The sequence below is a fragment of the Zootoca vivipara genome, chromosome 11, assembly GCF_965207765.1.
Source record: "Zootoca vivipara chromosome 11, rZooViv2.hap1.1, whole genome shotgun sequence".
Classification (NCBI taxonomy): Eukaryota; Metazoa; Chordata; class Lepidosauria; order Squamata; family Lacertidae; genus Zootoca; species Zootoca vivipara.
Window position 1 is genome coordinate 38,973,291 of NC_142594.1, and position 27,173 is coordinate 39,000,463.

Here is a 27,173-nt window from a genome sequence, read left to right on the forward strand (position 1 = left end):
GGAGTTTTAACACTTGATCTTCTAATCGTGTTCATAATGTGACTCTAATCCAATTAAGTGATTTCTTTAGTGCTGCTAGAACTAAAGTGATATTTGGGGGGAAGTCTTGGAAGCATGTGGACAATTCCATCTGTTTGAAGTACTTGTGCATTTCCAGATGTGAAGCTGGGGGCATGTGGTATATGCCGTCCTCTCTGGAGATTTGTAAGTACTCAAACAAGCAAAGCCATAATGACAGAATGATTAGACAGGTTTAGCAAGAAAAGAATTGCTCGAGACGCCCAGGAATGAGGCTACAACCACACACAGTAAGGGAAAACATATTTATTATATGCCCATCACACGCATGTGGGGAGACAATGTTTTAAACTGACATTTTTTCGATAGTCTCTGGTGCAACTTTAGAAAAAGTAAAAAAAAAAAAAGGACGAAAAGAGAGACTGAAAAAATAGTATGGTAAATTAAATCAAAGGAGGATTTTTCCAAATTTTGTTCCATATCTACTTCTTGTGTTAATTCTGATCAGAATTAGCAGTAAAAATAACCTAAATGCACATTTCTGAGGCATTCTAATTCAGTGTCTGCCCACTCTGAGCTTGCAGGCTGCAGTACTAAAAAGGAAAGTTCAGAGGACGTGGTGAAAACTGTGTTTGGAGTTTCAGCCGTACTTTGCTTTCTCTGTAGCTAGAGCCAGCCTTCGGATGTTTGCTATGCAACCAGCTGCTGCTTCCTGAAGCGTTTCGTCCGTAGAGCCTGCCATACCCAGCAGAAGCTTGTTAAAAAATAACAACATGCAAGAGAAAGAAAAATGAAATGAGAATGAGCTCCAAACCAAAACCATTATACCGAAAATAAATTATTTTAAAATAACATGCCTAGAGAAACATATCCAGTAATGAATGAAAATAGCCATATGTTCTGCAGCTCTGGAATGGAGTTTTCAAGGCTGGATTCTCAAAAGAATCCATCCGCAGAACGAAAAGTGGCCAAAAGGATAACAGAGTTCCAAAAAGGGCTAAACAGATGTATTTAAGATAAGCATATCAATGGTTGTTAGGCAGAAAACACGGGCTATTTCTCAGAAAGGTTGTTTGAAGCAAAGAGTGACCATCCTCATTAAATGCCATGATTGAAGCATCCAGATCCTGTCACTGGTCAAAGAATGGATTTGGGGTGAGATAATCCATTAGCATGACCCAGTGTGACTGCTCTCATGTTTGTTCCACAAAATTATTCACAAAGATAAAGCTGATTCCAGGGTCAGAGTCTTCCAAAAGCGGGATTTTATTGCCATGCCATGCATCACTTTTTCCTAAGTGGAGATAAATTTCCACTTAGGAAAAGTATTTTGTTATGCATGTATCGTGACATGTTATTTTCTGCTGGAGGCACACAGAAGATGGGGTAGCCAGTACAGAAAGGGGCTGTCAAATTTTGTGTACCCATATCAGAAAACAACTAACCTCTGCATGGGCATTAATTGCTGTGTAGGCAAAAGCTCAGTAGCAAACGGAGTGCCCATAAGGGTAGAAATGAGATGTGATGCTCAACAAAAGGCTGACACTAAAATTCTGCCCTGCGCCAGCTCCACATCACTGGCTGCTGGTGGTGGGGGATGGAGAAATATGAGGAAACGGGAAGAGTAAGTCTGCTATTATTTGATTATCATTACTATTGTATTAGACTTGTTAGTTGCTTGTTACCCAATGTCTCCAAGTGACTTATGTTAAATGTTAGCAGGGGGTGGGGGGTGGGAATTCAAGATGGGATTGTTCTTTTCAGCAGAAACCAAAAACCTTAAAGTTCATAGATGCTTAGGATAGGAAATGCCAACAACTGCATTGGTGAGTTTCCCTAAAACTTGATGTTGTACAGTCAATGGAAAAAACATTACCCGGTTTTGCAGGTGCAAACATTCAGGGTTGGGATTTCAGAGAAATTCTTTTAAAAACAGTGGCCTGTCATCAATTTTCTGACAACCAACAGCCCAATTTTTCTTTTACGGTGTGATCAGCCAAATCCAGCTCCCTGCCCCCTGCTGCCCATGGAAATACTCTTGGTGCTGAATCAACCACATGGCAGTATGCCTACTTAAAATCTATGCTCTCCACCAATAAAAGGTTGTTCCCGGTCTCTGTTGCAATTTTGCGGCAGCTAGTCTGTGACACAACTGCTTAAACATTTATCTTAAAGGAGCTACACAGAACCTCACATTTTGAAAAGCTTCCCAAACTTTTTAAAGTAGCCTCGGGTATTTTGAAGTCACATAGCCTTAATTAAAACCCTTTTCCTTCTCAGCCTGCAGCCCTGAGTATTTTGAATCCACCCAAACAACACTGAATCAAACCGCAAAAAAATCTGTTATCACTCAGCCCTTGTGCATATTTTTCATACAGCTCCAGTATTACATAAAATTATGAACTGCTGAATATAAAAGCAGAAATTGAACCCAGACTTAAGACCTATATTCTACCTTTCCCTAACCTTCTAGTGGTTGGGAAACACGGATCACAGCTGCACACATATGGTACATGCTTATGCAGATCAAAGCATTTCATACTTCAGGAAGTATTTGTGTTAGAGTGATGCACTGAATAAGCATCTTGCCAGTCACCTCTCACCCTCTGACCTCTCAATGTAACTTGTAAAAACATTCCATTTTCTTGCTTGAATTCCATTTTTTTAAAAAAATAAAAATACAAAGTTTCTACATATTGAGCACAAAATCCACAGAATCACATTAACTCCCAAGGTAGGATTTTGCAACATGGTCAGCAACTACACCAACTCACTAGAGTAAAAGCAGGATTTTGCCTTAATGCGAAGCACCATTTGCAAACTTGCCTATATAATTAAAAGACGCAGTGCTTTTATGTAAATTTAATAAATAAAATAAAATTAGAGTATGTTACCAGGGTGTAGCACCTATACTGCAACACCTATGTGAGTTCACAGACAAGGCCAACATACTCAGCAGAGAAGTCATTGTATATTGCTAATGTGAGACTTAAAAGCACTTGGGGACAGTGTTATAGCGCATGGGGCACCAGCAAATGATCACACAGCTCTGCCTACAGGCTGAGAGTTGAATTAAATACAGTGGTGCCTCGCTAGACGAACGCCCTGTAAGACAAAATTTTCGCTTAACGAAAGGATTTTTCGAGCAGAGGTTGCCTCGCTAGACGAATTCGTTTTACGAAAAATTAGTCTAGCGAATTGCGGTTTCCCACAGGAATGCATTGAAATTCAATTAATGCGTTCCTATGGGCAAAAAATAAATTTTTAAAATTCTATGCATTCCTATGGGATTCGCTAGACTAATTTTTCGTTATAAGAATTGACCCATGGAACGAATTACATTTGTCTAGCAAGGCACCATTGTACTCCACTTGCTCTATAGACAAACTCGCCCTGTCTATTCCAGTGCACTTGGTTTATACCAACTGAACGTTTTTGCTCTCAGCCTCAAGGGAAATATTGCCACATTGTGACTTGGGAAGGAATTTTTATATAAGCAGATGCCTGGAGGTACTGGAGCTTTTATCTTTCCTTAAGAAAAACAACAACAACCCCACAATCACCATGCAATCTGTTTACGCAAAAATTCCTTCCCGATCCACAACATGCTAATAATATCTTGCTGAAAGCAAGTGTCTGATCTTCAGAGAGGAGGCCATCTGTAGACAATCAGTTTACCTGGTAATTACCAAGTGATACATTTAACACATGCTGGGTTTCATTATCTGTTGATGGGCACGGCTTGCATTAGAGGAAAATGCACTTCTTAAATACAATGGAGTGCTGTGACTGATAAGTGATCTGTGACATGTCTGCACAGTGTGACAACTGTTGGCATACCTTATGAATGAACACTATGGTGTGAGAATTAGTCTGCAAAGCATGCTTGTGTGGACCCACTCAAAGGGCTGCTAATTTCTGTAACAGTTAATCGAAAATAAAATTAACGGTACAATAGTTCCAAAGTTAGGGCTCAACCTAGATGACAGGGAGAGAACTGGAACTTCTGTCACTGCATCAATGAACAGGGGAGAAGACTCAGATTGTTTCTGTGTTTTATCGATTAATAGCAAAGGCATAGCGCTTGCCTAGGAAATGACTGCATTGCTCAGCTCTGTTTCTCTATATCCTTTGTGTTTACTGATGTGCTTTCCTCCACAAAACTCCTAAAATGTCACCCCCTATTTATGTTTCTTTCCACGAACTGCAATTCTGATCAACTCTAATAGCAACATGTTCCCTCAGGCATGCAGCAATTTTCCTGCAAACCTTGCAGATGAGTTAAAGGCAGAAGCATTCCATGTGCCTGAATCAAAACCAAAAATATGCATGCACATAATGTACATATGGTGGTTTCAATAGAGCCTTAAGTTTGGCATTTTGAAAAATAGGCTATTTACAATTATACCCAGCATGTTTACAGGAGATCTTTTGCCTTCCTCAGTGTTATGAACCCCAAAATAATTTTCACAGTAGAAGTCCTTTGGATGATTTTGACTTGGTAACCAATTCATAAAACCGGATTCCTATGACTGAAACAGCATTGAGTGCCTCTTCCCAGGGAAGTCCCTCTAAAACTATTGCTTTATCCTTTGTTTCTTTCATGATTCTCTACCCTTCTGGGGCCACTTTATCTCTCTCTCTCTCTCTCTCTGTGTGTGTGTGTGTGTGTGTGTTTTTAAGATGTTTTAAGTCTGCACCTAAAAATATAAAACATGGGCATGACAAATTTGTGTATCCTTACACTTGGCAAGCTTCCTGTTCTAATGAGGATGTGAGTCACAATTCCCACTAGCAAAGTCATCACACTATCAGTTCCATTATACTGGCGTATAATTGATAGTTTTAAAAGACATTTCATAACAAGTCTCACTGAAAACATAAAACCGCAAAATGGCATTTGCCTTGTTTGGGACAGAATGGCCACAGGCAATACCATGCAAACAGGAGAGCAACTCTTCCATATTTTGTAAGTCTGGCAAAATAAATAAACAACGGTTTCATTAAAAATAAATATATATTGGGCTGATTCATTTAGATTCTACAAACACGCTCAATACACATGCATACAAGAATGCGTATTTTTGTTTAAATGCATACAAACCCCATGCGCTTTTGGGGAAAATACTGTGAATTGTAGTGTGTGTGTGTGTGTGTGTGTGTGTGTGTGTGTGTGTGTGAAAACAGATTGGGGCTGAGACAGGGCAGAACAGACTTACAAATACACAGGGGGAAAAGACTGATCCATTCCTACATCAGAAGTGCAAAGGCAGTAGCTGAACCACATGTGGGGAGGTGTCCATGTGGGCCCAACTTTCTCAAGAGGTCCAGCTTTCAAAATGAAACTTCTAATGTTTTGGGGGAAATGTGTTTTACCCTTCTCGGAAATAAACTGCAATCATACCTAGTAATAGAGAGCAACATAAATACTGATCTTAGCTTGCAATATATTTGTTTAACTTAATGCCATCATGGCTGCTTCATTTCACTATCACAATGGTAGGCTATTGTTTCTCACTGATGCTAGAAATTACTGGTGACACTTTTCTGTTCCAGTTTAGTGTCTTAGTGCCTTGCTTCTTCCACATACTATTTTATGAAACAATGTCAGATTCCTTATACTGTGATCTTCTAATTAGCAAAAGGAGAGGAATAGTAGCCATTCTCCAAAAGAACATTTTACATGATTTTTATAATACAACAAAAAAGAAAATATTGTCTTGAACTAAAACATATGGTGGAAGCACATCCAAAAAAGTATCAGTCTAGATGCAGCCAACGTTTTGCTTTCAACACTGAATCAGAGACTGGAAACATTTGAGGCACCCAGGTTTGTGTGTTGTTTTACACATGTAATTTGCCTCTGTGAAAAAAAGGCTTCCTGTTTCATTAAATGATAAATAATACAACATGTGGTACAATCCAAAAATAATTAGGGTTAAAACTCAGTTGCCATTTCATTGCTACTTAAATCCAGAGCTTCTTTCTGCTTCCAGATGAACGAAAGGGTAACACAATATTTGGAACGCACACACTGCCGAAAGAGAACTTGGCCTCTGATACTGTGGCCAAAAGTGAACAGATTCCAGCTGAAAATGGACACTGGGAAATTCCCTTTTGGACTGAAACCTAACTATTGGCGTGCCATCAGAGGATGCATCAAGCCACGATGCTCACTAAGCCCTTGCCCCAGAACAAACAGGGGATGTCAGAAGGTGGATCCATGGGGCTGACTGCCTTCATTTCAACTCTTTCTTAGGAACACTTATGGTAAGGAGTCTCCTGGCGTACCAATGGCCCATCTAGTCTAGCATCCTGTTCTCACAGTGGCCAACCAGATGTCCATGGGAAGCCCAAAAGGAGGACTTGAGCATGACACCACGTATTCAAGAAGCTTACCAACTCTGACAGTGGAGGCAGAACATAACACTTGCAGCTAATAGTCATCGGTGGCCTTTTCCTCCATGATTGTCTAATCCTCTCTTAAAGCCATCTAGGTTGGTGGCTATCACTGACTCTTGTGGGAGTGAATTCCACCGTTTCACTATGCATTATGTCTGCCCCTTTTATTATTTTGAGTTTGTTGGACTCTATGTCCTCTTTTTCTTGGTCTCTATTTTTGTTGGATTCTATCTGCCTGCAATTTGGCAGGCTTAATCCAATCTGGAGGGGCTCCTATACCTGTAAATTTCACCCAGTTTGGCAAAAGAGGGGAAAGTAACATCAGATTTTAAATTATCCATTACAGTGAACTTTTATACAGAGTTGCTCAGAACCCAAAACACAGAATGAAGTGGAAAGAGCACAGAGTGACCCAGAAACACACAGTATCAGAATCTGTAAAGGTAAAGGTAAAGGGACCCCTGACCATTAGGTCCAGTCGTGACCGACTCTGGGGTTGCGCGCTCATCTCGCGTTATTGGCCGAGGGAGCCGGCGTATAGCTTCCAGGTCATGTGGCCAGCATGACAAAGCCGCTTCTGGCAAACCAGAGCAGCACATGGAAACGCCGTTTACCTTCCCGCTGTAGCGGTTCCTATTTATCTACTTGCATTTTGACGTGCTTTCGAACTGCTAGGTTGGCAGGAGCTGGGACCAAGCAACGGGAGCTCACCCCGTCACAGGGATTCGAACCGCCGACCTTCTGATCAGCAAGCCCTAGGCTCAGTGGTTTAACCACAGCGCCACCTGGGTCCCTCTATCAGAATCTGTAAAAACATACAATTACAAGGTGACTCTTGGAACTTGTGTACGCCTCTTCCTCATATACCGGTAGGTAGGTTTTAGATGTGTACTACGGATTTAAAACCAGAATCATTTTAACCTTCATAGGTAAAAATATCATTTGTATTTAGTGAACTTCTTTTAAGTGTGGAGAGCCACTTTAATTTTAAAAAGCAGAAATATGTGCTGTCCTTAGGAAAGAATAACAATTACTCCTTTTTTTCATCCTTAGCATAGGACCAGAGGGATTAAAATTACAAGATGGTGGGGGAAGCTTATAAATGTTGTCTAGCATGCTTTAAAGTTCCTGAGAGTATAAACCTAGAAAACAAGAAAGCTAGTTAACTGAAAGTTACTCTTACGGGTGACCCACATTGATAATTACAATGCATCGGCTTGGCTCCACAGAACCATTGTTAGCGCATCATCTGTTATCACTATGTGAACACAGTAACTGTCAGCTTAATGCAAGATTAATAAATGTTTACGCATTGACTGGAATTTCAGCTGATGTTTTACAATGGTGTTTGCATGAGGAACATGGCAGAAAAAACGACAGAGCAGCAGTGGGTGGTCCCTATGGAAATAGGCAATAGTTAGTGGATATGCAGCCTTTGAAACCTATTTTTGAAAGAAGTTAAAGGATTTGGATCAGTCCAAACTGCTAACAATGAGGTATTATCCAAAACTGTGAAAATACCACTGGGCAAGAATTAACTATAGATAACTGCAATTAGCAGGGGGATCGAATCCTGTGGCAAATGCTATAATAATATGACATATGGACATGGGCTGGAATCCAAAGTGGGGTGTGTGTGAGAGAGAGGGGGGAGGGAGTTCCTGGTTGCAATCTGCCCCCCACCCTTGGAAAACTGCCATTGAAAATCAGGATGTCCTAAGAATGGGCTTCCAAATAGCATAACTTGTGGTCATGCATGGTATTTGAGGGAAGTCCTAGTGTGCATGACAAAGCATTTGGGCATGTGCTTCTGGCTCTTTGAATCCAGGCCATGATCTTAGTTCAGCTTTATTCAAGCATATGTAAGCTGTATAAATAATGTTTGAGTCTTTGATGTGGCCACCAACACACAGAAGGACAAGGGAGGTAGACAGAAATAAAGGAAGAATAGAAAATGTAGGAAAGGAACAAAAGGAACAGAGGACAGGAGAAGCAAGAAAGAGCAGGAGATGCAGAATCGTTGGTGGAGCACAACAGGGTTTGGTGTGCAGTGAGTTTATCCTGTTCATTGGTTCCCATGATTGCACATCCTTCCTCTTTCTCCACAGGTTAAGTGAATAGTCTTGGAGAAAAAGGAAGGGTAAGAATCTGTAATCAGAAAAGAGACTGAATGGGGGAAACACCTGTTCTCTGACCAGGGAGCGAGAGGATCTAATGCAACAGGCAAACATGATCTTCCCAAATGTAGACCTTTCCACTAATGACAACAGAGCTCCAATTGCTCCACTAGCTTTTATGGAGAACAGGGACAGGCTTATGAATAGGTAGTACATTAATAAGGAAGCATATTTGGACTCTGGGAACAGTAAAGTATGGGGTGGGGATACATTACCCATCAACACTTGACAAAGTTCCCCATGATATTCTTGCAGAGAAGCTGGTAAAATGTGGGCTAGACAAGATAACTGATAGGTGGTTGAATGACCAAACATAGAGTACTCACTAAGGTTTCCTCTTCATCCTGGAAAGAAGTGACAAGTGGGGTGTCACAGGGTTCTTTCCTGGGCCCATTGTTGTTCAACATCTTTATAAATGCCTTGGATGAAGATATTTCAAGCTGGAATGTGTGCAGAGGAAGGTGACCAAGATTATCAAGCGTCTGGAAGCCTTGTGTGGAACAGTTGAGGAAGTTGGGTATGTCGAGCCTGAATAAGAGGAGACTAAGAGGACATATGATAGCCATCTTCAAATACCTAGAGGGCTGTCATGTGGAAAATGGAGCAAGCTTGTTTTCTCCTGCCCTGGAAGGTAGGACCTGAATGGCTTCAAGTCAAAAGAAAGGAGATTCCAACTAAACATAAGGAGTAACTTCCTGACAGTAGGAGCTGTTCAACAGTGGAACAGACTCCCATGAGAGGGAGTGGACTCTCTTCCTCACAGGTTTTAAAGTAGTGGTTGGATGGCCATCGCTCATGGATGCTTTACTGGAGACTCCTGTATTGCAGGGGGTTGTACTAACTAGATGGCCCTTGGAGTCCCTTCCAACTCTACAGTTCTATGATTCTATGATTGCAGAGCCCATCCCTTTCTTCAATACTGCACTATTAAGTTAGATTGAGAAGTGGAAAGGTCAGGCTGGAGACCCATTGACTGGAGGGGGGGGAAAAGAGATGTTACCTGGCTAAGTATTCAACTCAAGTCCATTTTGAGAACCATTAGTCTACATCATTAAAATTAGAATGTTGGAGTCTATATTCAACTCTAAGAGTTTTGGCTCAATATTTAGAAAAACTCAAATCACCGTAAACATTCAGAGAGTACAGAAAGTCTTATGGGATATAAAATTCATTCCTTGAAAAGCAATAGGAGTTTTGATAATCCAGAAAACATGAAGCCAAAGGTCTTATAGCATACTTTCACCTGAAGTGTTTTTTTCAATTTTATGTTTATGCTATTGTATTTCGAGAGGCGATTAACATACAAAGGCGGCTCTTGAACTGACAGACAGGACAAAGTTCTTTGTGATAGATATATTACACACACACTTGCTTCCATTCAATGGAAACTCATTTTACTAAGATTAAAAGAGGAGCCAGGTGACTCCCCATATGTAATAGACATTAGGGGGAATGGATTTCGCCAGACTTGTTGCTTTTCTCCTTGCTATGTACATCTGCACAAGTCTCACCCATGGGACTCACTCTTTTCAACCATTGCCATATCCCCCTTTGCTTATCTTTTATCTGCCTTGGATTCTCTTTTCTGTATTTATTTCAATTGCTTTATATTGTTAGCAACCTGAATTTCCCTTTTCCTATATGTTAATGTAAGGTAAGCAGAGTTCTTCTTTTCCAAGTCCTAGCCTTCTGCTAGCATTTTATTACCTTGACTACTTTTCCAGTCTGTATTTAAAAGAGCTATCTAAAGACTGCATAAAGTTCAGAGTATAGAGCTAAAATATTCAATAACACCACAAAGGCTCTTTCTCAATGGGTTTAAATCAAAAACAGAAGTGTAAGCAGATGGATATGTGTTGTTCACTAACATCCTGGCAAGGTGGCCCAACGGATAGCTCAGTTAACCAAAACTTGACATTGTTATATTTTAGGGGTATGCAACGATTGCATGGTTCAGTTGGGGCTCCTATTCAGCACTCTAGAAAACAGCCTGATTTGATCTGAAGTGTTTCAGAGGTTGCCCAATTCAGCCTGGGACAGAATCTGAATCCTGATTTGGGAAACCAAGTTTTGCAGACACAGTTCAAATATCCAAATCACCCTTAAATTGCTTCCAAGGTCCCCAACTTCAGTTAAAGGCACTTCAAAGAGATGCTGCTTCACTCTGGTTTAGTTCAGGCTTCATTCAAATCATTCAAATCTGCTGCAAACCCCTATTTTATATATTTCCTCTCCAACATCACCAGTTAAGCTAAACTTGGGGAAGCTTTATCCTTTTTCTTTTTTGCATACTTGAAGTTTGTTAGCATTCTTATGTTACATTAAACTACGGTACATTGTTATGTTACATCACAATACTTATTACACTATGATTTTCATCGTATATACAAGGATAATATGAACAAGGATAATAACGAAGAAGAACGGGGAAAAAATCAGCTATATCTATCACTTCTTGTATTTTAACACACGGTGATAATCAACAAATTAGATTACTAAAGATTGATAAAGATTTACTTAATAAATTTACTTGATAAAGATTAATAAAAGTTGTCCTACTAAAAAAACCAGAAAAGGAAAAAGAGAAAAGAAAGAAAAGGGAAACAAAAACAAAAACAAAAAATGATCAAAGATCATATATATACCAACAATTTGGACTTCCTGTCAATTCCCATTGTATATTCTTATTTTACTAATGAATTTACTCTTGTTGTTGTATATCTCTTTACATATTATCTAATACATTCCTATATCAGTATGTACCCTTGATCTTATTTCTCGAATAATTCTCTCTCCAAAGTCAATCAAATGCTAGCATAGATAGCGAACCCTTACTATATTTTTGAACGTATATCTTGTATCTATCCCATTTTTCCATGAATTTTTGTTTTGAGTTGCCTCTCAAGCTATTTGTCAACTGCGCCATTTCTGCAAATTCTTGTAGCTTGTTCTGCCATTCCGTTATCGCCGGGACTTCTTCCTTCCACCCCTTTGCTTCCAAAGTCCGAGCTGCTGCCGTGGTGTATAAAAATACCTCTCTCAAAATATTCGGGATGTCCTTACCAACAATACTGAACAGAAATGCCTCTGGTCTTTTTAGAAAAGTTATTCCAAGCATCTTTTTCAACTCATCATAGATTAAACCCCAAAACACTTTAATCTTCCTACACGTCCAGCACATGTGGTACATGTCGCCATTAGTCCCACCACACCTCCAACAAATATTTGCTAGATTTTTGTACATCTTAAATAATCTTGAGGGGGTGAAGTACCATCTGTGCTGCATCTTTAACGTATTTTCCTTGATGTTATAACACACCGTAAATTTCATATTTATTTTCCAAATATTTTCCCATTCGGCCATCATTGTTGGGTGGCCAATATCCTATGCCCATCTAATCATTGTCGCTTTAATCTCCTTAATTCTCGAGATTATCCTAGTTTTGTTGTTTATTAATTCTATTTCAAGTTTTGAGGGCTCTTTATCAAAAAAACAAAACAAAACAAAACAAAACTTGGGGCAGCTTTATCCAATGTGCCACACTGAAGAAGTTTGTTCTATGGGAATGTGGAGTAGTGATAACGCAACTGTGGAATGTCTTCCCCAAATACACCCATCCTACTAGTTTTCTGTTGAGTTTAGACGGCTTGTTCAGATTCATTTGCTCTAATACAGGGGTGTCAAACTCAAATTCATCGGGGGCCGCATCAGCAGTTTGGTCACCCTCAAAGGGCCGGTTGTATCTATAGGACTATGTGTCCACTCTTTATTATTATAAATTATTGTCACTGCATTCAATTATTTCTGTTTTTTGTAACAATGTAAGTAATAACTAGCTCTGAAAGCAGAAACATAGTCAGAATAATGGCAAGTAGATATTCAAATGTACAATTATTGTACAATTTATTGAAAAAAGATTTTTGGTAACTGCACTGGGTGGTGGAGGCTCGCTAGGGTTTCATGCAGGACCTTTGCAGAGCTACTAGTACCTGGAGATGCTGGGGTCCTTCTGCATGCAGGACAGATGTTCTGCCAGTGAGCCACCACCTTTCACCAAAGGGACTGGCTGAGGTTGACTCACTGGAGCTGCTCTCCTGGTTCCAGGGTTTAAGGGCCAGAAGTATAAAGCAGCATCCTATGTTTCTGAGGAAAGGGAGAGGGAGGGGAGGGGAGGGAGGGAGGGAGGAAGAAAAGAGGGAGTGGGAGGGAGAGAGGAAGGAAGGAAGGAAAGAGGGGAGAGAAAGAAGAGTAGGAAATAAGGAAGGGAATAAAGAAGGAAAGAAAAAGAAAGAGGGAGAGAAGACGGAAAGGGAGAAATAAGGAAGGAAGTAGAGGGAAAGAAAGAATAAGAATGAGGGAGAGGAAGAAAGATGGGAAGGACAGAAGGAAGAAAGGAAGGAAGGAAGGAAGAAAGAAAGAAAGAAGGAAAGAAAAAGAAAGAGGGAGAGAAGACAGAGATAAAGAAGGAAGGAAGGAGAGGGAAAGAAAGAATAAGAGCGAGAGAGAGGAAGAAAGAAAGGGAAGGGGGGGTCGCCGCCTTGATTCAGCGCCAGAAAAGAGCGCGAAGGGACCCAGGGGCAAAAAGCATTTCCCGTGCAGCGTGAGGCAGCGGGTGTCCGTTTTAGGAGAAGTGCGTAAAGCCTCAGAGTTGCACGTTCGTGAGGCTGAGCCATGGCAGGAGGAGGAGGAGGCTTGCCGGGTCGGTGCCTGGCAGCGCCGTGTGGAGAGTCCCGAGCCTCTGGGACGCAGCAGTGCTCTGTAGCACTTTGAATCCTCCTCCTCCACGCGACGCTGCTGGGTGCTTTGTCTGTGCTTCAGCAGCAGCAGCCGTTTCCAGGCGCCGAGCCGTGGCAGGAGGAGGAGGATTCAAAGTGCTACAGAGCACTGCTGCGTCGCAGAGGCTCGGGACTCTCCGTGCGGCGCTGCTCTGGACGCCTTTCTACCCCCCCGCCCCCAGCTGTTTGTCGGCGCTTTGTCGGCGCGGCGCTTCAGCAGCAAGGTCCCGCTGCTGGGTCCCGCTGGCTGGGGCGCTCGGCGGGCCACATGACGAGGTCTGGCGGGCCGGATTTGGCCCCCGGGCCTTGTGTTTGACACCCGTGCTCTAATACATGTTCAAAGAATAAGCAGGGTTATTTGGTCCCCCATGCCCCTTTACACACAGGATCTAGGCACATCCACTTTCTGACAATAGTTTACTTTTCTGGGGTGTTGGTGTGTGTGTGTTTACAAAAAGTTATGTTGCTCGTAGCAGCTAGGGTGCTACAATATTTTCTTTCTATCTTCTGCAATTTACATGCCATGGTGTAACTGTATTTTTATACCAGCGCACTCCTAAATGTGCGTCAAGCATTCTGACCCCTATGGAAAGGGTTTTGACAAGTCCGAACAAATGAAGTGCTGCATTTGGACATGCAAGACCAAAGTTCAAATCTCAGCTCAACCTTGGGTTCACTGGGTAGCCTTGACCACGGCAGAATCTCTCAGCTGTAAGGAGCTTATAGTGCCCCACCAGAATGCATCCCTCTAAAACGGATAAGCACAATAAGAGGATGGGAGGAGGTCCAGTGTATTAAACCAAAATGATTTTCAAAACCTCTGTAATGGGGCATAAAAGTGCAATTGTCAGAAGCCCAAGTATGTTTACCAATAACTAACTCTCAGCCCCAGGGGAAATAAGCTTAGTTCATCCGATCTGCAGCTACAGTTCTGCTGGAGCTGGAGCTCCTTCAGACATTTTGTCTCTAAACATTACATTTTCTTAACTGCTTTTCAGCCTCTAAATTTGCACTTGTCTCAATCCCGAAGTTTATTTATATGTCCCTCAATCCAGCAATTGTTGGTTTTTAAAGTGTGGGGGGATCCAAATAGGAGCTTTCCTGCTCTTAAAGTTGAGCACATTTTTTTCAATGAAAGAAACAGATCCACATGAATGGAATGTGGCAGTCGACATGGCCATGAGCTCCTCACAGGTGCTCAGCATAGCTGCCAAGTTCTCCCTTTTTTAAAGGGAAATTCCCTTATGCTGAATAGGCTTCCTTGCGAGAAAAGGGAAAACTTGGCAGCTATGGTGCTCAGCTCAATGAGAGTCTCCATACTGACTGAAATAGAGGATGTATACAGGGCAAGAACATGTAAGTAGTGAGCCTATTATGAAAATGTTGTGACTGAAGTTCTGCTGCACATACGGTACCACCTTCTCAACCAAGACCACACACAGGGGAACTCATTCTTGTGGCTTGAGAAGAAGCAGAATTTGAACGGCATAAATTCGGTGGCTCTGGTGTCAGTCAAGAAGCAGAACTGTGCACATCATTGATCGGCTTTCTTAATCACAAAGCCACTTCCCCCTAGTCGTCAAAGCTCATTCGAAGTATAAAAAGGGCAGTGGTGGGGAGACCTTCAAAAATCAAGCACCATTTTTTTATATGTAACAATTGTGTACCTTTTGGAATTGGTGCCAGAGTTTTCTCCCATCACCACCCTTTTCTCTTGGATTGTGAGCCTGTAGACAATGACTGTCCCCCCCCCCAAAAAAAATATATCTGGACAGTGCTTAGAAAATTGCGGGTGCTTTTAAAATTATTTTAAATTATAATAAAAAAATACATATTTATTTATTTATTTATCTTGCTCTATCATTATCATCACTGTTGTTGCTGCTGTTATTACTGTTAATGTGACTGCTGATAATGATGATGATGATGATAATTATAATAATATCCCAGCAGTTTGCAAATGAAACCCAAAACAGCAGGCAGCCCTGAATGGAGGAAGAGGTAAGCAGGAAGATGGAGGAAGCACTCAATCTGGAAGTTTCAATGCCTGGCCATTTATCAATGCAAAATTGCAATTCCACAAGGAATTGCAGGTGAAGCATAATAAGTAGGGTGAAGAAAATGTCAAATTAATATATTCTGTACATTTCTGCAGGCCTAAGAGGATCAAAAACATTATTTGATATTTTTGCACACCTGTAGAGTAGATCTGAGTAGAAGCCTTTCAGTTTCCACCCTTAGGGCCCTATCCAGTCCTAAATTGTCCCACCAGCTGCTGGACTTCAGAACTTTTACAAGACTGAAGATTTTTTAAAGGTGCTGCATGACCTAGAGACTACAGATAGATATATAAGCATCACCACTTGCTTGAAGCCTGCCAAGCAACCAGCCAACAAAGAAAGAACAAAGAATGAAACACATTCCTCTCCTCTCTAGCTACAAAGACATGAATGAAGACCTTGCTGTAAAAATGAGACTCCCCTCCTCTACCTGTTTTACTTCCATAAAAATAAATAGGTATAACAGCTGCTGCTTCCATATTAATGCACCCAAATAACCAATCTCTGCTATGTTACGCAAAAATAAATTGCTATGGCATCTTTGAGGTGGCCATTATCTACTAGACTCTGCAAAAATGCTCCCAAGAATTGTAAAGACCCTCAAGTTCTAGAAAAGGGTATCCATAAATGTATACAAATACTCCACTAATGTGGTGACCCCGGAGTGCGAGTTCAATAGTTACAAATTTTATCTAGTTAGTAAAATTAAACTTGCTGTTTTCAGGCAGAAATGTATCATATTTTCAATGAATGCCAAAAAGACTAGTCAAGAAGTCTGAAATACCATTTTTATTGTTATTTCTTATGTTCAGCTTCTGTGAATAGTTTCTTTTGCAAGGAAACTATTTTCGCTTAGCTCAGTGCCAAAAGTAATAACCTGGCACCCTGCCTCCGTGTGCTAAGCCCAGTATCTGCCAGTTATAAGAAACTCATTTTATTAACTGTACATATAACTTATATATATATATATATATATATATATATATATATATATATATATATATATGATAGTACTATTTACAAACAGTGTTCCCCCAGGAGGTCTTCTTGTAGCTTTTTCAAATTAAAGGGACCCTAGCCAAGATTCAAAGCTATTTCAAGTACAAATCAGGGGGTTCTGTCATCCACCTTCACTAAATGCCACTTATGTAGAGCAGGGAACTTTCCAGAGCTGTATGAGAGGCAACACAACGAGATACATAGGATGGAAAATCAGTGACCCCTCTGTGCACGCATGAAAAATGCTTTCCACTCATGCAAAGGGCCCTTTGGATCCCAGCCTGACTTTTCAACAAAGTCTCCTAAACTGAAATTTGCCTTAAGACAATTGCAAGAAGCTGCTCAGTGTATTTCTGTGGTTTAGAAACGATGCCAAGTCGGAAGGAAAGGACATTCCCTGCATTCTCTCAAGCAAGATAAATACAGAAGAGAAACCTAGATGAAAGATGGAACTGTTATCTATGGCCCGTGCCAGATTCTTTGGCTTTTTGGCAAATCCTCTTAAAGTTGGAAGACTCGTCGAGAGCAGCAACCTTTTCCATTAAAATGAGCAGTATATATTTGGGTTTAGCATACCTTGTTTATATATTCCGAACCTTCAAAACTGTCTTATTTAAAAATGTTTTAATGATTCCTTCTGCACAAATTGGCTACGGCTCCATTTATTTGAAATGGCTCATTTATCACCAAAAGGGCTGCAGGGCTCTGCTTCTGTTGAACTGCTCCAATAAACCTACAGCTTGGTGGGACAGGCTTCTTTTTATAAGACTAAAAGATATTCAGAACATGCCAATATAAGGGTGCCAATTTCCAAATTTGTTGTCCAAATGTTCCTAAATTAGAAACGTACCAAAGCAGAGACTAAAGAAGGTAATGATAAGCTCATCTCAGGGGTGTTGCCATCTCTTGCCTAGGATTAGTTCGACAATGGGTCTTCGCCCGAGTTGCTGTGGTTGCTGAACACTTGATGATTAGCAGCCTAATGTGAGAACTGACTTCACCACTGAAAAGCAGGATTTCAGAGGTGACACAAGCTAATATGAAAATGGAATTTTCTGCATATTTTTCCTATTTTGGGGGACTCAAATTTAAGAAAATGGGGGGAGATGGCACAGAGTTGTTGAGCTTTTTTGTGGGGGGATTGCCAAATATCACTCACCCACACGCACATCACAAAATCCACTTCTCGTCTGTCCCCTCACCAGCAGAAGCTGCCAATTGCCCGCCCAACTGCCACAGCATCAGCCAATCAACACCAGCCACCAATAAAATGCCCAATAGCTGTTGACAGCTGCGGCAGCAACCAATCAAACGTCCACCCTATGCACTATCCATGTATAAGGCAACCCCTACTTTTTAGCATATTTTTTAAAGAAAAAAACCCTAGTCTTATACATGGGAAAGTATGGTATATCTGTGATGGCTCGTTCACACATGCAAACCATCTAGTGATGAACATGCCACGGTTCCATCTATCACAACCTTTGCAGGGTATCCCAACCTTTTCAAAAAAATGAAGTTGGTATCTAGGTTGTGCTTGTTTGCCTCTGCTTGTGATGACAAAAAAGATCAGGTGTTTTATGAGGAGACTGAAATCTAGGGAGGACAACAAATTTACTGAAAACTGGAAAGAAAACTATGCAGAATATCCTGGAGATAGTTTTCAATATGATCAGGAATCTCAATGTGGGTGATACTACTTCCATTTCAAACATACGTATATATTTAGGTGCAGTTTCCTAGTTTCTAAGTTTTGTTAAACACTGCTTTCTTCATCCACCATTGAATTTTTGAAACGAGGACTTCAGAGCAAAAAGCTTTGGCATTAAATCAGCTCAAAGCAATAATATTTTTACAGAGTTTAAATTCTTCTGAACAATAAAAGTCCCAAAATAATTATTTGGGAAGTGTGTTTGAACTGCATATACTTTTTTTTACGTTCCCAGAATAATAATTTGTAATTAAGTACTATAATGACTCCATAGATTGTAAATGAAAATGAGCATTTTAAAGATGGAAAACGCAAATTTTATGAAAGCTTTAAAAGTAAATTGGGCAATTAAAATAAATTAGTCCTTTTTTTGGCAGTTACCTATTTAGTCAAACACCTATTTGTTACTACAAAGACTTACCAATACATGTATTATTTTTAAAAAATTACTTTGCTTACCTGAAGAAAGATAAAGATGCTTACAGCCCAATCCTAACCATGTCTATGCAGACATATGTTCTATTAAATTCAATGGGTTTTACTCCCCAAAAAGTGAAGTTAGGATTGCAACCTTACTCATCACTCCATCCAAGAAAAAATGTTGGGTGGCTATGAGATTTGGTGTTCAACTTTTCAGATAAGAAAACATTACATTTCTCATTTGTCCAACGGTATCTAGAGCAGGCATCCCCAAACTTCAGCCCTCCAGATGTTTTGGACTACAATTCCCATCGTCCCTGACCACTGGTTCTGTTAGTTAGGGATCATGCGAGTTGTAGGCCAAAACATCTGGAGGGCCGCAGTTTGGGGGTGCCTGATCTAGAGCTATTCAGATACTCAAGAGGGGCAGAAAAAATATCCCTGCAAATGAAAACTACTGTATAGTTAAGAAAATTTAGAACGGGAATAGATAATATGAGTGATGCATGGCACACCCACCTCTTTTACTTGTCTCTTGCCCAGAACACAGAGAGAGAAAAAGCGTGTGACAGGATGTTACTGTGCTCCACATTTCCCTGCCCCCTTAAGCAGCAGCAGCCAAATACTTGAGGTTCCCGACCCCTATGGTTGTAATTCGTGGGCAATCATTTAATTTTATCCTGATTATAATTTTTAAGCTGTATTTTAATCAATTGTTTGATTGTGTTTTAATGTATTTGATATTTGATGTTAGCCGCCCTGAGCCCGGTCTTGGCCAGGGAGGGTGGGGTATAAATAAACGTTTACTTACTTACTTACTTGCAATGATGTGTGAAGCAAGGATGGAGAAACCTGTTGTGTATTGAGTCAAAGGATTTTATATCTGTATTATTATTGTCTGTATTTGCATTAGGATAAAGTAACTGCCTTTTGGTTCCAGAGGGTACAGCTACTATTGGTTCATTTAAGCTGCTGTATTTGGATCCTCTGTCTTATTGGTTTCCTCCAAAAGGCAGCACTGTGATTGCTTGATATTGTTCCCTCCAAAATGTATCCCTTCCTAGCTAGTCCCCTGTCCCTATAAATGTAGCTTTCCTCTCCTCAGTCTTCAGTCTTGTTCACTTTAATAAAGAGCTGTTACTAGAGAACTGTCTCCAGCATGTTATGTCAAGAGAGCTGAAATCACAAACCCCACGTCACAACAACTGGCGACGAAGGTGGGATCCGGAATGCTGAGGAGCGGTTAAACACAGCCCTGCCTCAGAGTCCGGATTGCAGCTTAGAACAAGACTCACTGGCCAGCTGAGAAGACGACCCTGCCCGCTAGGACAATGGAGAGTCCAAGGGTATTGGAGCCCTTCCAGCCATCAGAGCCCCACACATGGGAAGACTACGTCGAACGCTTCGAGTTCTTTGCAGTGGCTCAAGGGATCACCGATGCCAGCAAAAGAAGGGCCACATTCCTGAGCTACTGTGGGCCCGAGACCTTCAAGCTGGCCAAGGCATTACTTGCTCCAGCGAAGCTGAGTGAGACATCTCTCAAAGATATTCTTGCCTGCCTAACAAGCCACTTGGCGCCTACTGAGACCAAGATGGCCCGGCGGATGGAGTTCCATAAGAGGCAGCAGCATGCTGGGGAGTCTGTATCCACATTTCTGGCTGAACTCCGGAAGCTCGCTCAGCACTGCGGCTTCCAAAATCTGGAAGAGACTCTCCTGGATCGGTTTATTGGTGGTCTGAGCAGCAAGAAAGCCAGAAGACGCATCGTGGCTAAAGAAGAGGTTACCCTTGCTTCAGCCTTGAAGGAGGCCACCCACCGCGGAGAATTATGAAAGAGAGGAGCTTGATGCCAGTCGCAAGGCCACTAAGCCACAGATAGAAGTTGCGCATGCCATGGACGAGCTAGAGGCTACTCCGAGCCAGAGCCCAGTCCGTGGGGTCGAGTTGGTGCGTCAGGCCTGCACAGTGCACAAAGATCGCCGAGGCAGTTGCCCAGGTTGTGGCGGAAACCATGAGCGGAAGAGTTGTCGTTTCAGGGATGCTATGTGCCGGACGTGCGGAAAGACGGGTCACATCGCCAGGGTCTGTAGATCGGCGGCGTCGGGAGCAACAGGAGCACCTAGACTGGAGCATCGCAGACCGCCCACAGCAACTCGTTTTCTAAAGGACTGCCACTACGTAACGGAGATCAACGGGAGGGCCGTGCAGTTTCCAGCGCAAGGCAAGGCACACGTCAAGGTGAAGATTGAGGGTCAGCAGTGCGACATGGAGGTGGACTCCGGATCTGCATTCACCATCGTGTCGGACCAGACCGCGAAGACATTCTTCCCCAGGGGTAAGTTGCCCCCTCTGGAGCCCTTCCCGGCAACCTTGCAGTCGTACTCAGCAGGCCGCATCCATGTTATGGGAATGTGTGCCGTGAGAGTACAGTTCCGGGACAAACAGGCTGTACTCAAACTGGTGATTGCGAAGGGCAGTCGCCCCAGTCTCCTGGGCACTGACTGGTTCCCCGCCCTGGGACTGAGTATCTCAGGGCTTAATTCAATCCAAACCTGCCCTGAGATGAGCGAGGCATTATGCAAGGAATTTGCTGGTCTCTTTAATGGAAAACTGGGTTGTTATAAAGGGCCCCCAGTTGACTTCGAGTTGGACCCCGGTGTGGCCCCAATCCGACTCAAACCAAGGCGAGTGCCATTTGCACTGCAACCCAAGATCGAGGCAGAGCTGGATAAATTGGTCAAGCAGGGAGTTCTCTCACCCGTGGACTCTGCTAAGTGGGAGACTCCAATCGTCACGCCCCTTAAAGCAAATGGGGAAGTCAGGATATGTGCAGATTACAAATGTACTATCAATAAGGCACTCAGGGGAAACTCATACCCCATTCCAGTCGTATCACATCTGTTGGCTAAACTGGCTGGGGGCAAGGTGTTCGCCAAAATTGACCTGGCACAAGCTTACCAACAGCTGCCAGTAACCCCACAATCAGCAGAAGCACAGACTATTGTCACACATAAAGGGGCGTTCAGAGTTAACAGATTACAGTTCGGAGTTTGTGTGGCCCCAGGGATTTTTCAAGGGCTCATGGAATGCCTGTTAAGAGGTCTGCCGGGGGTCTTGCCATTTTTTGATGACGTTTTGATTGCTGGAAAAGACCCACAGGAACTGGTTGCGCGTGTCCGTGCAGTGTTGCTCAAGTTCAAGGAGGTGGGGTTGCAACTGAAAAAAGAAAAATGCAGTTTTGGGGTGCCAACTGTGGATTTCTTGGGGTTTAAAATTGATGCATCAGGCATCCACCCCACAGATGCTAAGATTAAGGCCATCATCGAGGCACCACGACCACAGAACAAGACGGAGTTGCAGTCATTCCTGGGACTTATTAACTTTTATCATTCGTTCTTACCCCAGAAAGCTTCGGTAGCTGAACCATTACATAGACTATTGCAGAAAAAGAATGTGTGGCGATGGGGGCGGGAGCAGCAGAAGGCTTTTGACTCCTTGCGAGGAATGCTGAGTAGCAGGAGCGTCCTTGCTCATTATGATGAGTCAAAGCCGCTGGTCCTGGCATGTGATGCCTCTCAATACGGTCTGGGGGCTGTGCTGAGTCATAGGGAACCGGATGGGTCGGAAAAGCCCATCTCTTTCTATTCCCGTACGTTGTCGCCCACAGAGCGCAACTATGCTCAAATTGATAAAGAGGCACTGGCTATTGTGTCCGGAATCAAAAGGTTCTATGATTATTTGTACGGTCGCCATTTCTCCATTGAAACGGACCACAAACCACTGTTAGGGTTGTTCAACCCAAACAAACAAACGCCACAAATTCTCTCCCCCAGAATGTTGCGTTGGTCAATATTCCTGAATGGGTTCCAGTACACCTTGACCCATGTGCCGGGGAAACAGTTGTGCCATGCTGATGCGCTGAGTCGATTGCCCCTTCCTGGCGGGAGCAATGAGGATCCTGCTCCGGCGGAGCACATTATGATGCTAGAAACACTTCCGGGGGCTCCTGTAACAGCTACGGATATAGCTGAGAAAACTAGGAAAGATGCTGTTCTCTCCCGTGTGCTCACTTGGGTGGGGAGGGGGTGGCCAGGTGGTCCGCATGAAGAAAAATTCAGGCCTTATGCGACAAGGCAGCACGAATTGTCCATGCATAAGGGTTGTCTCCTATGGGGAGATAGGGTGATTATCCCAGCACCACTGAGAAACAGGGTTCTTGAGACGCTTCACATGGGACACCCGGGAATGGTCAGGATGAAGTCGCTAGCCCGATGTTATGTGTGGTGGCCTGGAATGGACCAGAACATAGAACAATGGGTACGAACATGCAAGGCATGCCAAGAGGTGCGGCCAGAAGTGGCCAGAGCACCAGTCCACTGGTGGGAGCAGTCCAGGACTCCCTGGAGCCGGCTGCACATAGATTTTGCTGGGCCATTCCAAGGGAAGGTCTTTTTGGTTATCGTTGATGCATATTCCAAATGGTTAGAAGTGGCGATGGTCCCTAGCATGGCATCAGCTGCCGTAATCAAGGTGTTGAGGCAGCTGTTTGCTACACACGGGTTACCTGAGACCATTGTATCAGATAATGGGGCAGCTTTTGTATCCCAAGAATTCAGGGCATTCTTGGCTGATAACTTTATAAGAGGGGTCACATCCGCGCCCTTTCACCCATCCTCCAATGGGCAGGCTGAGCGCATGGTAAGAACAGCCAAAGAATCCATTGCGCGCTTAATGGAGGGTAACTGGTCGGCTCGCATTGCGCGAATGTTATTTTTGCAGCATGCGACGCCGTGTACTGCGACGGGCAAGTCGCCAGCCGAGCTGCTCTTAGGTAGAAGACTGGTAACGGTGCTGGATTATGTCCACCCAGATAAAATGCCAAACCGTAATTCAAGAGCAACCCCCCAGGCTGAGACTGACACAACAAGGTATCTCGCCCCTGAAGATCTGGTCTGGGTGAGGAACTATTCACGAGGTCCGCGGTGGGTGGCCGGTGTGATCACCCGGGCTAGTGGACCTGTGTCCTATTATGTGACCTTGGAAAATGGGCAAGTTTGGAAGAGACATATAGATCAGCTGAGGCGCCGGGCGCTCAGCAGGGAGGAGTCAGATAATTCATCCCTGGCTAATGACGCACAGCTGCGAGACCAGAGTGAAGATGGCCCAGAGGTGCAGTCACCAGGGGCTTCAGCAAATGAACCAGGGTCTGCTAGTCCTCAGGATGACGAGGTACAGGTCGGGGACCCTGAGATGTCTGGGACTCCATCTGTTCCTGACGAAACCCCTATAGCAGCCCCTCCACCACAGGTAACACCCAATCCAGAACCTGCAACACCTGTTGTCAGGAGATCAGGTAGAAGTTGTAGGACCCCACAGTACCTGAGGGATTACGTCTGCTGTGCTCACTAGGGGGGGAGGGGTGTTGTGTATTGAGTCAAAGGATTTTATATCTGTATTATTATTGTCTGTATTTGCATTAGGATAAAGTAACTGCCTTTTGGTTCCAGAGGGTACAGCTACTATTGGTTCATTTAAGCTGCTGTATTTGGATCCTCTGTCTTATTGGTTTCCTCCAAAAGGCAGCACTGTGATTGCTTGATATTGTTCCCTCCAAAATGTATCCCTTCCTAGCTAGTCCCCTGTCCCTATAAATGTAGCTTTCCTCTCCTCAGTCTTCAGTCTTGTTCACTTTAATAAAGAGCTGTTACTAGAGAACTGTCTCCAGCATGTTATGTCAAGAGAGCTGAAATCACAAACCCCACGTCACAACAAAACCCATCGCAGGGTCATGAGGCTTATTGTTCTTCATGTTATGGAGAGAGGGGGGAAAGGAAGAGATCCCCCCACTTACCTTTACCACCCCGTTTTCATGCATTGTAATGCAATTGTTGGCATCCTCTGATAGCTCATAGAGGGCTTGTGCAGTAGCTCGATGCACTTCTGGGTCACTTGATTTCAGGTAACGTACTAAAGGGGCAACGGCTTTGGTGTCCCCAAAGGCGACCCTGTTATTTCCCCACATACAGCAGCGAGAAATGGCCTCCGCTAAATGACGTCTTAGTTTGTCATTGTTCTAAGAAAGGAGGAAAAATAGGTCCGTTATTTAGTTAGCCTGGAAATGTACTCCAAGACTTTTAAATCAAGGTTACCGTCATATGACAGCATTAGGAATGAATAAAAATGCAATGGATATTTCCATCGCTTTAAGGAAAGGCCCCCTTAGATGTTGTCACAGCAACATGGGAGCTACTTCGTATGATGAAATCTGATGTGGCGGTAGCACTGGCGGAGGAATGGGGTGGGGTGGGGTGGGAGGAGCGCACCGCCCCCAGCACCATTGGGGAGGGTGGTACCATTGTGGCCACCCCCGGACATGCGCCGCGCACCCCACTGCGCCGGGTGCCACGCCCCCGGATGGCATGCCACGCCCCAAGGACGCACATCACGCCCCTGCGAGTGACATGCCACGCCCCTGGGATGTGCATCACACTCCCAGGATGTGCGCCAGCCACGCCTCTGCCTGCTCTCCACCCCCAGTGCTGGAGCATGCAGCTTTTCCACTGGGCAGTTGCTATCTGCACAGTGGAACCAGATTAAGCAGGGCCAATCATGGGAACTTCTGCTCCCAGGAAAATACTGTTTACAAGGAATACAAGCCATGCTCCCTTGCAAAGCCATACGGTCGCTCTGTTGAGGTGTCTATTTTCTTATCTTAAAGCAATAACTTCTTTAAACTGACTTGTAGCATGGTAAATAGTGGATCTGTTATGTTAATAGAATATGCACTCTTTCAGTTTCAAATCAGTATCAATACACACACACACACACACACACACACACACACACACAGACAGGCTGGTGTGTACACTATGGGCTTACACTATGGGCGTACACAAATCATGAATTAGCGTAGGCCTAGCCAACATGGCTACCATATTGGCTACCCCTTGTGAAGGGCTTAACAGACAAGCCCCAGCAAATCCAAGCAAAGCATCAGGCTCAGTCACACCCTTCCTCCTCCTCCCACACAGTCAGGACTTTAGTCAAGTTTACTTCTAGTTTGAAATCATATATGCTTTATACTACATGTAAACCAGGAATTCTTGTATAAATTCGAGAATGGTTAGTTGCTCAACAAGCCAACTTCATGGGTTATGAAGCTGGCTTCACTGCCCATAGTTTGTTTTAATCCTGGTTCACAAATAATGCTAAACCAATATTTTTTTTGAAAATGGAAGTAAACTTGGCAAAACTCCTCCTCTTGGTTTTGCAGGAGGATGAGAGTGAAAGGGGCAGTGTGTGAGCCAAATGCTTTGCTAAGGCTCACCGAGGCTTATCCACATAGTGCTAAACTGTGGTTAAGTGTTCTGTGCACGTGAGCCTTATAAACTGAATTTTAAACCATGTATTAAAGTGAGTAAACAAGGAAGTATCATTTTAAAAAATAAAATGAAGGCTAGGTAAATACATCATTTCACGAACAAAATGCAGCACATAATGAAATTGCATTTCTCTGCCTAGTCTCTAGGTCATCCTGTGTTTCTTTGTAGTTTACAGACGTAATGTCCTGGTCTTCTCAGCTGCTTCACAGTAAAGCCCATACCAAAGGCTTAAATTCTGGTCCTCTCAAAGTTTTCACTTTTAACAGAACCTCCTGGTTTTTTCCAATGCACTTTGTTTCCCTTTTCTTCCATTCCATTCTATTTCAGCAGACACACTTAGGATACCATCATGCAGCAGGTTTTAGTAAGCTAGCAATACAAAAAATGTATTACTTACTGTATTTGCTAGTTTGGACAACAAAGGGACAACACCATGATCTGTTATAACAGCTAAATTCTCTTGATCTTTTGCTATGTTGGTTATAGCAGCACACACACTTGCCAGAACTTCTTTATTCTCTGATTTTAATAAGTTGACTATCAGCTCTAAGCCACCAACAAAGGAACGAACCATTTCACCAGCATCCTGAGAGAAAAACAAAACAAAACAATTTACTTAATTGGCTAAATCTCCACTTAATGTAAACAATGGTTCCATGAAAACACAAGTTGCTTTTGCTCTTGTTTTTCCATTTTAGAGCTAATTTCACTGCCCGTTCTTTCTCTCGGTTTCCAAATGTGATTGTCCATTATGGGTTGGATCCAGGCTTAGTCATGCTGAGAGTAGACAACGGAAATTAAAGCTAGGATTTAAAGCTAAATCACGTTGATTTCAATGGACCTGTTATTACCATGATTCAGCCAAGCACAGCCTGCAGTGGTCCAAACCTGATGGTTGGTTGAATATCAAATGTGTTCCTATGCACCTTTCACTGTACAAATCCAAACTACAATTAATCAATATGAGCTGCTTTGCAAAGTAACGAGAATCCTAAGATGTTGTCTGTGTTGTGTCAGGAATTGTGTCAATACTGAGCAGCCTACATCAGACATGCCCTCCTACAGAGAAATGTAAAATGTGAATGTACTAAAGGAGAATAAATATATTCAGCATCTATTCTTATCCCACGATCATGATCTTTTTCTTTTTCTATTAAAGATTTTCTTGATTTACAGAAATATGTGCAATGTCTCTCATAACATTTTTACAAATCAGTTTCATTTGTTG

General features: G+C 42.8%; 1 protein-coding gene across 2 annotated transcripts in view; it reads right to left on the bottom strand.

Moving 5' to 3' along the window:
• Window positions 1-309: 309 nt before the first annotated feature.
• The window catches only part of ODAD2 (outer dynein arm docking complex subunit 2), an 82,352-nt gene continuing 55,488 nt past the window's right edge, over window positions 310-27,173 (bottom strand). The window contains exons 18-20 of one of the 2 annotated variants that reach the window (XM_035130099.3): window positions 26,343-26,531; window positions 24,415-24,636; window positions 310-772 (exon numbers count right to left, since the gene is read on the bottom strand). In XM_035130099.3, coding sequence (XP_034985990.3) covers window positions 659-772; window positions 24,415-24,636; window positions 26,343-26,531 — 525 coding nt within the window. In that variant the 3' untranslated portion in view covers window positions 310-658. Of the gene's footprint in view, window positions 773-19,359; window positions 19,416-24,338; window positions 24,637-26,342; window positions 26,532-27,173 lie in introns of those variants that run through there. The other variant, XM_088653681.1, reaches the window with a different exon arrangement.